The sequence below is a fragment of the Papaver somniferum genome, chromosome 7, assembly GCF_003573695.1.
Source record: "Papaver somniferum cultivar HN1 chromosome 7, ASM357369v1, whole genome shotgun sequence".
Lineage (NCBI taxonomy): Eukaryota > Viridiplantae > Streptophyta > Magnoliopsida > Ranunculales > Papaveraceae > Papaver > Papaver somniferum.
Window position 1 is genome coordinate 13,013,723 of NC_039364.1, and position 11,676 is coordinate 13,025,398.

The window sequence follows — 11,676 nt, forward strand, 5'->3', positions numbered from 1 at the left end:
ATTCTGTAGTTTCCGGATCTAGTCTAAATACTTGGTTTCCAAGGAACTTAGGGACAAAGTTAACTTGGGGAAAAAGAATGTAACATCTATAAAAGGGGTCCTTAGGGTCAAGGTTTAGATATCTTCTTCATAGAGAAAAAACAAACTCATGTTTATGAGAGAAGAAAAGAGCTACTAGGGTCCTTATTGTGGGAGAACTTTGAGTTACTAGTTCTTGTGAGGTAAACACATGTGTAAGAGTTTTTTCAAGGAATTAGTGAAATCTTTTGTTTGCCGAATCGTTCTTGTTTCTTCTTATTTCTCTATATTGTGTCTAATCGCTAGAACATCTTACTCGATACGAACGTGTAGTGGTGTTTCTATCTTAGAGGAAATCTCTACTGGATCCAACAAACGCTTGTTTGTAAGAGAAGAACAGAGCAGATAGGGTTCTTATTGTGGGAGAACTTTGAGTAACTAGTTCTTGTGAGTTAAACACTTGTGTAAGAGTTTTTTCAAGGAATTAGTGAAATATTTTGTTTTTCGAATCGTTCTTGTTTCTTCTTATTTCTCTATATTGTGTTTCATCACTAGAACATCTTACTTGATACGAACGTTTAGTGGTGTTTCTATCTTAGAGGAAATCTCTACTGGATCCAACAAACGCCTGTTTGTGAGAGAAAAAAAGAGCAGCTAGGGTTCTTATTGTGAGAGAAATTTGAGTGACTAGTTCTTGTGAGGTAAACACTTGTGTCAAAGTTTTTTCAAAGAATTAGTGAACTCCTTTGTTTGCCGAATCGTTCTTGTTTCTTCTTAGTTCTCTATATTGTGTTTAATCGCTAGAACATCTTACTCGAGACGAACGTGCAGTAGTGTTTCTATCTTAAAGGAAATCTCTACTGGATTCTACAATTGGTGCAATGAACGTGGATAGTCGAGAAGGAGTTGTTGAAATGGAAAAGTATGGAAAATTGAAGCCTTATCGTATGGAAAGGTTTGATGGGAATTCTGATTTCAGTTTCTGGATGATGAATATGAAAGATTATCTTCTCGTGCTAGATTTAGATGATGCCCTAAAAGGTCCACCGATGAGGCAACAGAAAAAGAAAGATTCATAAGAGATGGAATCGTCAGAAGATGTTACTGATGCATAGAGAAAGATGGATAAAAAGTGTTTATCAGAGATTCGACTTCATCTTGGAAGAAAGGTACAAGATCATGCTGCAATCAAGGATGCTAAATCAGCAAAACAGCTGTGGGATTCTCTTGAAATTTTGTTCATGGCTAAAACTATGACTAATAAGATCTATATTAAGGGTCTTTTACATATATGAGGATGGAAGAGAATACTCCAGTAATGGATCATATTTCTGCCTTTGATTCATTAATATCGAAACTTGAAGCTGTTGGTTACAATTTGAATGATCAAGACAAAGCTCTACAGCTGATCTGGACGCTTCCAGAATCGTACAAGACATTGTCACATAATTTTATGAGTCGATCGTTGTTTACTACATTAAAAGTCTGCAACGCTTTAGCTGCAGAGGAGATGATGCGGAAAAGATATCGGGTTAGTACTGTTTCTGACGAGCGTTTGTAGCTGATGGGAAGAGAGTTGGTATCAACAAAGGAAAACAAACTGTTTTCTAAGGTGATTGTTACAAGTGTGGTCAGGCAGGGCATTGTGCTAGAAATTTTCCTAGGAAGAAGGAAGGTTTTGGGAAAGCTTTGGCTAATTTGTCTAAAGATATTGCATCCTTAGCGATGTTATCGGAAGATAGTGATCGTGATGAGGTCCTACTGACGCCTGTAAATCTTAAAAGTCAGGGAGGATGGGTATTAGAATGTGGTGCCGCTGTGCATGTTTGCAACAATAGTTCATTATACAACAATTATGAAGATTGCAGCGGGTTTGTCTACACGGGGAATGACTCTAGATTGCTGGTTCATGGAGTTGGTGAAGTTCTCTTGGAATTGTTTGATGGCTCAGTTCAAACATTCACAAATGTTAGACATGTGCCGAAGATGAATTGGAATCTAATTAGTTTACCTAGATTAGAATCACTTGGAATGAGATACTCTACTAAAGATGGAGTAATGAGCTTATATCATGGCGATAATGTAATCTTGATGGCAAGACGGTGCAGGAACTTGTATAGATTACATGGAAGAGTTGTGCTAGAAGTTTAAGAAATATCTGTTTCGATGGTGCTGATGCAACAAGGAGGAGGTTAGGCTAAGGTGGTGCTTCTAGACGAATGTTCAAGACAACTCAACGGAAGGCGTCAGTGACTATGTCCTCTTTGGACATGGCTTAATTCAAGCTAGATAATTGAGGGCCCTTAAGGGAGGGCGGCCCTGAATAAGGGTAAAACAAAAGAAGATGTTCGTACGCAAAGTGAAGAAGTAAGAAGACTGCTGTTGTTTTTGTTCACGTCACAAAAGGTGGTGATTGTTAGGTTTTTTGTTCCGTGAGAATAGATGACTCCGAAATTCTCTAGAATATAGGATAGGTATTTGAGTGTTTCTCAAATTATGTAGTTTCCTGATCTAGTCTAAATACTTGGTTTCTAAGGAACTTAGGGACAAAGTTAACTTGGGGAAAAAGAATGTAACATCTATAAAAGGGGTCCTTACGGTCAGGGTTTAGATATCTTCTTCATAGAGAAAAACAAAGTCCTGTTTATGAGAGAAGAAAAGAGCAACTAGGATTCTTATTGTGGGAGAACTTTGAGTGACTAGTTCTTGTGAGGTAAACACTTGCGTAAGAGTTTTTTCAAGGAATTAGTGAAATATTTTGTTTGTCGAATCGTTCTTGTTTCTTCTTATTTCTCTATATTGTGTTTAATCGCTAGAACATCTTACTCGATACGAACGTGTAGTGGTTTTTCTATCTTAGAGGAAATCTCTATTGGATCCAACAAACGCCTGTTTGTGAGAGAAGAAAAGAGCAGTTAGGGTTCTTATTGTGGGAGAACTTTGAGTGACTAGTTCTTGTGAGGTAAACACTTGTGTAAGAGTTTTTCAAAGAATTAGTGAAATTTGTTGTTTGCCAAATCGTTCTTGTTTCTTTTTAGTTCTCTATATTGTGTTTAATCGCTAGAACATCTTACTCGAGACGAACATGTAGTAGTGTTTCTATCTTAGAGGAAATCTCTATTGGATTCTGTATAGACATCAATACATGTACATCACACCTATTAGAAAGTAATAGACATCAGTAAATGTGCATCCGCCATACTGCTAGTTACGTACTACACCTATTAAAAGTAATACACATCAGTACATGTACATCACAGAGCTAGATGAGCTGTTTCCATTCCGTAATCTTATTTCACATTTCTCTCGCCCTTCAGTCGCATTCAAAATGTGGATTTTCAACCATAACTCCCGGTTAAACTTTCAACCCGGCCGTGGACACAATAGAACTTCGACAAATTAATTCGCGATAAATCTTCGCTAAGATAATATTTTTTGCCAGTCCCGATTTGGACCAGTGTGCTAAATTAATTAACCCCGCTAAATGTAGTCGGGAAAAACATTTTACTGAAAAAAAATGCTAGTTTACTCGATAAAATGAAAGTAGTACTACGACTCCGGGATTGACCATACTGCCATCCAGAAGTTAGTCTTTCTCAACGGCAGATTTTCGGTTAATCGGAAGTGGTGGGTATAGTCTTAAAGATTCACATAAAGCCGCATGCAAATAAACTAAACCTTTTAAATCCTCTGAACAAAAAATCCATGGCCATTTACCGGTGCTTCCTGTTTCTTTTTCCCTGTTCTTTGTAGAGAATACAAAATTCAGCTCTTCCAAGATCTTTGTCTCGACAGAGGATGTCTTTGAAACTAGCCAGAAAAACCAAGTGAGACCCGATGTAATTGTGTCCCTTCCAGCTATTAGAAAGTTAATCATTTCATCTCTAAGAAAAATATCTTTATTAGGCAAAGAAGGAACAATACTAGTGTTATCTTGTGCTTTTATGTAAGTTGATAAGCAATCTTATGCTATAACTCCTGCTTTTGACTAATGTAATCTTCGAGAAAAGCTTGGTCAGTCTATCACTTCCCTCTTTGTTTACTAGTGAAGTGTTACATTCCTGGACCCTGGTGATGTGGTCGATTTTTTAACAACAAACTTAGTTAGGTTGGTCAATTGTCAACGATAGTCCATTGTCATAAAAGTGCAAAAAGTGCAGAACACCCAAACACTCTTCTTATTGATCACATAAGTAGACTAACATAAAAGTGCAATTCAATTTGATCACATTATGTAGAATGAAAGGTTTTATCTATGCCCTTGCATGGAGAGACCGCAAGGATGGAGCTTCATGGCTTCGAGATATTCTGAAAACTTAAAAATGAACTAATACAAGAAATGAAGTGGCTGATTTATTATCAGCATTATCCTTTGTTCCCAATCCTTTCTAGCCGGAATGCAGCATACAAGAGAATGAAAACAGAAAAATCAAGGAGGCAGAAATTGCTCAAGTAAAAACATTAAGAAAAAACGAAAAAAAAGAATTCTAAAGGATTCAGTTCTATACTTTCCTTACTACGCTGCAATCGGATATTTACACAACAGAGACAACTCTTGGATTAGGTGAGAGAAACCTTTTAATCTTCTCTAGGTTGGTATAAGCGCCAATATTTGGTTCTTGACTAGACCCATGCACAACCGAATATCTTGGTAAATCGGAAGATTTTGAGAACAACAAGGATGCAAACTTGTAAAGGCGGAGTCTAGAATCTGAGCCACTTCAGCTGGTGGATATTGTCTCTCCTCCGTACATGTCTGCAGGTTCAAAAACAATTACTCAGTCTTAATAACCAATGGTTACATATAAACAATGTTGCATAATAGTAAAGCCACTCGTACTGTACATCTAATTAAACAAGTTTTAAGTGTACTTCAATGTTAAAATGAGAAGAGTAAACTTCACCTGAACCATGAGTAAAGTGGCCAGGCAAGAGGAGATAAGGTCCTTCGGAATTTGTACTTCATTGGCATCAAATGTAGAGTTGTTCTGCGTTATACCATTTGAATACACTGCTGTTACTGGCTTTGATATGTGAGAATTTGTAGCAGCATCCTGATAATGGAAACTGCCACCATTTATCGGATCTGTTGAAGTGAAGGATCTCACTTCTGTTCCATTCTTATGAGTACTTGCAGAATCTAAAGCCTCCCCAATGCTTCCAAAAGCATCTTCTCCGTCTTTACAAGATAATAGTTCCTAGAGCATCAAGTATTTAGGAAAAAAAATTACAATAAAAAGACGCAACAGAAACGGGAGCTCTTATCTAATAGAAACTAGACAAATCAATAAAACTCTATAAACTCAAAATGATGAACAAAAAGAATGAACCACTTTTTTTAATTTTCTTTTTAATTATAATCAGAGCAAGCACAAGAGGTAATACGTAGTACATGGCATGGTCTGATTAGCGATGTTGGATTAGTTGCCATGCACAGGTATTTCCCCAACAATGTAATAAATGACCAATAAGATACTGTGCCTACCTGCACCGCTACGTCTACCATCGTCTGCGCTTTCACTCTCGAGCTTTCCAGAATTCCAACCACGTGCGATGCTGCTTCTTGAGGGAGAAAACCTGAGGCATCAATAGAATTGAATGGCCCAACAGGCACACCTGAACCTGGCTTTGAAGTTTGCCAAGGTGGGGAGTCTCCTTGATAGGTGTTGCGTTTTCTCAAATATATAAGATCAGAGGAAACCTGAAAGCAAAATAATTTTTTCATATGTTAAATTAGAGGAACGACAAAAGTATGAAAGTCAGCGCAGCTGGAGGGAAGCCGCATGCCTGATCATTGCCGTCCTTGAGCTGTATGAGTACCTTGGCATATTGTTTTTTAAAAGGATCATAATCCTTCAGAGAGTTCTCTCCATATATTTGATTTTCCTGTACTTCGTCATTCATACGACTAAGCTCCGACACCAATGCTTCCTAGAAAAAGAATGTTGATGAACACATCAGTACTTACTAATAGAAATATAAACATATATAAGACATCTAAATGAACATCCAGATTCACTATAATGCACAATTATTTATAAATATATATATATGTACGCACACACCATGGAAACTGAGAGATCAATAGAAACAAAAGAAGTATATGGTAGACTTAGCTAAACTCTTTCAAACTCTGGATAAAAGAGTGATGAAGGGACACTGTAGTTAGGCAACATTGTTATAAAATCTAAGACCTTCAACGATTATCATTCTGAAGCCACAAACAAACATGGCACCACACAAGGACATATGGAGACAGAAACACTAAATTCTAATACCTAAGAAGTCTCAAATGACCTAGTGCCAGTAGTAAAACCTATGCAAACCATCTAATCTAACAATAAAATTTGGTGAACAAAAAAAATCTAACAATAAAATTTATATAAATGATCACCTTTAAATTTAAGAAACAGACAAGCACCACCAATAAAAATAGAAAATAACTTTGATAAGAGCAAAGAACGCATGTAAATGTGACTGTTAAGCAGACAATGGGTTTTAGTGCCCATGTACAGAACCTTTTTCTCCAGAGCCCGACTCAACTCTGAAAGAGCTCGGGTATCCGCTTCCCTTGCTTGTAACTGAGCCAGAGAACACGGTTGAGTATATGCAGCCTTCATTTCATTCGCTGCAGCTTTAGCTTCAGCAATGTCACTGACAGTATCTCCCTGAAAAGGTTTCAAGTCAAATATTTGAGAAGAGCAAGTGTCAGACCACGCCTACAATCAACATAATAGAAATGTTTAAAATATAAATGGCCCACAAGGAGCTAAATATGATACTCAGACTTGAAAAGACTACTGACCTCTGCTTTCTTTATCAAAGTGTTCGTAGGATAAATTGGTGACGATATTTGGGATGAAACGTCTGTTGTCTCCAGCTTCGCACAAGGGGCAATGCTCTTGTAACCTCCAGTTGTCTTATCTTTGGATTGATTATTCAACTTAGGATCATTTAAGTTCTCAGACAATCTACCAGCAGCAATATTCTGCCTTCTAAGTGCCTCAGGCATATTTTCAAGTGCATTTAGAGGCATGCAGTCAATATCCTGTAAAACATACCCCAAAATCCAGAATTTGCCTCAGTCAAACTGTTAAGAACATAATAAGAAAATAAGATATGAATACAAGTTACAGAACAAATTACCATAACAAACTCAACTCCTAACTCATGCCGATCAAACTGAACCCGACACCTATTACGATCGACTGTTAATACACTTCCATCATGAAATTCTCTTGTCCTGGGATGACATGCAATAACACGTTGTCCAACTGACAGAGGTCGGGCCAAATCTGTTGGTAGTCCATCCCTTGTGCCATTACGCAATTCGGTGTAATGTGTTCTAACGGATTCTCGGTACTGCTCAAGTTTCTCCTTCTCTTCACGTAAGAATTGTTGTGATAACCTTCGAGGTTTGCCAAGTGAGCTGCGTCAACAAGCAAGTTTGAAATGACGAATAAGCATACTGCGATGTTAAACATTATGTACTTGAGACATTTTACATCTCTATGTTTATTGAGCTGAATTTTTTGCAAACATACACAGATAGAAAAGGTGATATCATACCTCCTTATTACACCCCACTCAGCTCGAGTTAACCTTGGAACATGGCCCAATCGAACGTGATTTAGGTACTCTACAAACTCCTTTTTAGCAAACCAAGGGTAATCAATTGCATTGTAGAACCATTCAAAAGCACACCATCTACGTAACATTGGAGATGACAGGCAACGACAAAGCTTTTCCTACAATGATATGCCAGAATGATTAATCTCAAAATTATGTAATTCAAGAAAGAGAGAGCTTGCAAATTACAACCCTAAAATTGATATTTAGTCCAGGTTTCTAGAATCCGCAACTTCAAACACCGGACAACCTTACCTTGATATCGAGTGTGCCATCTTGAGAAGTATGTTTACCAGGTCGCTTATTACCCAAATCCTCAAAAAAGTTGGATACTCTGTGGATCAATGCCTTCTGTAGATTCATCTTACGTCTACTTGTGTATTTAGTTGGTAGGAAAACCTGGCTTGGAGTGGGAACTTTTTCAGTTGATAAAGCTGCATCAGTCCCTGGTCTAACTGGATCAGCATTTGAAGAAGTAAGTTCAGGAGGTTTGAAAGAGTTCCCTTGTTTAGGAACAACAGCAGCTGGACCAACACGTTTAGCTTTCATAGTAGATCTCTTTACATATTCTTCGAGGGCCTAAAGAAAATGTGCAAAGGAGTTACAGTGTGCGCAAATGTTATAGGCTATATCAAGAGATTCTTTCACAACATGATCAAATTCTATTTTGAGTATGCTAACTGGATTGGATGGCATACAATTAATGGTAAGTGCCCTACTGGAATCTAAAATTCATACTTTCATCCGCCTAACATACAAGAATATCATCATATGAGAAATTAAAGTTAAGAAAACATACTTCGGTTTGTTCGCGTTCATCTGGAAGCAAGTCAGTATTACTTTCATTTGTTGGACTCTGCATCTGGTCAGCAAATTTTGTATTATTATCACATAGTTTTGTAACACATCCAAGAAACTCAAAACGCATTACAAGATAATAACATTTTAAATCTCTTGCTATGTAATCTTACTTTTGATGCTAAATGTTTCCGTTTCAGTTTTTGCATTTTGATGGTAGTCTGCGAACGTGGTTTCTTTTCTTCAGTGAGAAAATTAACGTCAAAAGTCGAGACTTTAGTTGATCTAGAACTTTTCGAGGTAGTTACCTCAACCTCACGTAGAGACTTCTCTTTAACCCCTGAGAAATTCGATTTATCCCTTTGACGATTTGTCGAAAAGGTTTCATGTCTGCTAAAGTTATCAAGATGACCACGACTTCCCCTTCCCCTTTCTTCCTTGAACTGCACTGACGACTCTAAACAAAAAAGTAAAATCAACCACTATATTTATGTAAGCGAAAAGCTAGTACGTATTTCTAAATATTGCAAAATCTAGAGATCCACATAAAGCCAAAAGGAGAGACAGAAGGAGGAATAGAGAACTCTATAGTTAAGTTTTAAAAAAATTAAGGTATTAATCATATTACACAAAAAAGAATTGACATCCTTACCAGATCCGTCTGCAGATGCTTGCCCAATCTTCAGAGACATATTAGCCAACAAAGTTAGACCATCTAGTGCTTGCTTTACTGATACCAACAAACAAAACACAGATAACAAATGAAGGCTAAGAAGAAGGTTCGACTTTACCAGCCTCAAAGATAATTACAGTCAATATAAATTAAAAAATGAAGTAAAAACCTACCATCTTCTTTGAGGTGTTTGTTTTTCTTTCTAGGTCGTCCATATCTTGAATCTGTAACCTCATTTTCAGGCTGTTCTTTCACATAACTCAAATTAAGCCCTTCATTTGTGCCACTACATGCTTCCCAATCTTCATCACGATTTGGTTTTCTTCCAAGAGATTTATTTGCCTTCTTTTGAACACCCACTGTACCAACACCCCTGGCATCCATCATGTAGCTAGAGTTTCGGTAAAAATCTCCATTTTCAGTTTCCCCGCTCCCTAAACTATCCTCTAAATAGTTCTCATCAGTTATAACACGATGCTTAGTGCTGCTCTTCTCCCAATCAAATTGCTGAATTGGATCGAAAACAAATGTAATTTAATTCAACTTTCAAAAGAACATTAAGTTAACACAATATAAAGGTGTAGCATAGCATTACCTTCCTCCGTTCACTTTTACGAGAAGACGGGGGTCTAAGGTGTTCTGATCTTCTCTTAGGTGTATCAGAAACTTGAGGAGAAGCCGCTCTTTGCAAAGCCTCCGCCAGTGTTAATACCTCCCCATGGGAAACTTCTTCATCATGCTCATCTAAATCTGACTTTAGACCCCGTTTATTGGGTGTAACAAACTTTTCGCTTTCATGTTTATCAGATGTATGAGAAACAGGATACCGAGGTGTTCTTTTCCCAACAGCATGTCGACCACCTATACAAGTTCACAAAAATACATTTCAGAACAAAGTTAAGATTCTACCAAGACATGTTAATAAGAGGCTGATAGCATGTTACCTCAACAAAAAGGGAAATGATATGGTCTACCAAAGAGAAAAGAAAGCTTTGATAGCAGGTTTTATTCATCTAATGCGGTCATTCCATGAAGGATGGCGAACTACCTAGTCATACCATGTTCACATTTTTCAAAAACACTTGCATGGAATTATTCGTGGCATAAGAAGAGGGTTTACCAATAGTGCGCCTCTTCTTCACCGAGAAACACCCATTGTTTGATGAAACCGGTGGAAGCTTCAGAAAATCAGGAACGTTGGCATCCGTTCCTTTTGAGCCATTAACTTGATATTTTGCGCGAGCACGCTTTGCCGGCTTTTGGGATACCCCTGGGGCATCATCACTTTCTCGGTCACTTTCACTCCCATGCTAACCATTAACAAATTTATCAACTTCAGTTTCATAATAAGTGTTCTATATAGAGGCGCAGGATAAAAACAGCTACAAATAAAATAACAGCACCCATAACAAATTTCTGTCTCACCAGCATGCTGTAATGGTCAGTCATCATTGCTGTTAGTCCAGCTACTGATGCCTTCTCCACTGGAAGAGATAAGTATGCCTGGAAGACAAGACACCATATGTCAAGAGGAATACTGCACATGAGTTAAACATAGCCAACAATGTAACGAAGAACTAATAGCATAAGAGAGTTAATCCGAGAAAAGTGGGAAAGGGAGTTTGTATTCGGACATTAAAACTAGTGAACAAGAGACCTTTCTGGAGGTTATATGTCAATAATGTAAAAATGCTATAAGTTAAAAGAAAGCTCTCAAAAAGGGAAAAAGGAAAGAGAAGCCGCTTTAAGATTACATTACAAAACTGTTTGAATCAATGTAAGCCATTCTCAAAAACTGAAACCTATAGAACAACAATTGAAGGATACCAGATTATCATTCAAGTTACGATAAAGCCTCAAGCTTACCCTGTTCATATGGTACAGAGCCTCCACCATTTCTGCGGATCTGTTACGCACCGCACCAGCTACCTAAAAATCCATATGAACCAGTTATCTGTAAGACATACAGCAAAAACAACTTCATATGTTTTTAAGATAGCAAATAAACTTTTAGAAGCCACCAAACCTTTTTCCAGTCTTTGTCATATTTCCTAAATGCTTCATAGAAGCGTTTAAGATCTTCATTGCTCCACTGGGGTCCTAACATGTCAGTTAGTTTCCTCTTCTGCATGGCAAAAGTAATGCATCGTTAAGCACATAGATAACAGAAACAACATGGACTTCAGTCTGTATGAAGAAGCATTCAGTTGAAAAAGCAAAGAGAAGTTTACCCTTTGTCTACTTTTGTTCCCTCCACTGCCTCCATCTATATCCGGAGACTCCTCATTGAGCTTACCAAACTGTTTATTATTTATACTTCTGTATTTCCTTGTCGCCATGAAAATCAGTCGTTATTTCCTGAAACCATATACCAAACAACACATCAGATCACAAACAAACAGGTAAATCACAAATAATTTCTCTATGATAACACCTGCTGTGAAAAATTCAAAATTTTGACAAATACAAGTATAATTTGACTAGATTGATATCACGAAAGATCAAAACTGAAAAAAAAAAAAACACTTGAAACACCAACTCAATTACGTTAATCGCTC

General features: G+C 37.4%; 1 protein-coding gene across 5 annotated transcripts in view; it reads right to left on the reverse strand.

Annotated features, from left to right (window-relative positions):
• Positions 1 to 4,342: 4,342 nt before the first annotated feature.
• LOC113300517 (protein ALWAYS EARLY 2-like) overlaps positions 4,343 to 11,676 on the reverse strand; it is an 8,115-nt gene continuing 781 nt past the window's right edge. For 2 of the 5 annotated variants that reach the window (XM_026549718.1, XM_026549719.1), the window contains 19 exons: positions 11,350 to 11,476; positions 11,145 to 11,243; positions 10,985 to 11,047; positions 10,544 to 10,621; positions 10,239 to 10,428; positions 9,714 to 9,979; positions 9,292 to 9,625; positions 9,098 to 9,175; positions 8,619 to 8,902; positions 8,447 to 8,509; positions 7,903 to 8,226; positions 7,588 to 7,766; positions 7,165 to 7,447; positions 6,824 to 7,066; positions 6,537 to 6,686; positions 5,806 to 5,949; positions 5,504 to 5,719; positions 4,923 to 5,216; positions 4,343 to 4,774 (listed from right to left, as the gene is read on the reverse strand). In XM_026549718.1, the coding sequence (XP_026405503.1) occupies positions 4,607 to 4,774; positions 4,923 to 5,216; positions 5,504 to 5,719; positions 5,806 to 5,949; positions 6,537 to 6,686; positions 6,824 to 7,066; positions 7,165 to 7,447; positions 7,588 to 7,766; positions 7,903 to 8,226; positions 8,447 to 8,509; positions 8,619 to 8,902; positions 9,098 to 9,175; positions 9,292 to 9,625; positions 9,714 to 9,979; positions 10,239 to 10,428; positions 10,544 to 10,621; positions 10,985 to 11,047; positions 11,145 to 11,243; positions 11,350 to 11,457 (3,564 nt within the window). In that variant the 5' untranslated portion in view covers positions 11,458 to 11,476 and the 3' untranslated portion in view covers positions 4,343 to 4,606. The remainder of the gene's footprint in view (positions 4,775 to 4,922; positions 5,217 to 5,503; positions 5,720 to 5,805; positions 5,950 to 6,536; positions 6,687 to 6,823; positions 7,067 to 7,164; positions 7,448 to 7,587; positions 7,767 to 7,902; positions 8,227 to 8,446; positions 8,510 to 8,618; positions 8,903 to 9,097; positions 9,176 to 9,291; positions 9,626 to 9,713; positions 9,980 to 10,238; positions 10,429 to 10,543; positions 10,622 to 10,984; positions 11,048 to 11,144; positions 11,244 to 11,349; positions 11,477 to 11,676) is intronic. The other 3 variants (XM_026549722.1, XM_026549720.1, XM_026549721.1) reach the window with 3 other exon arrangements.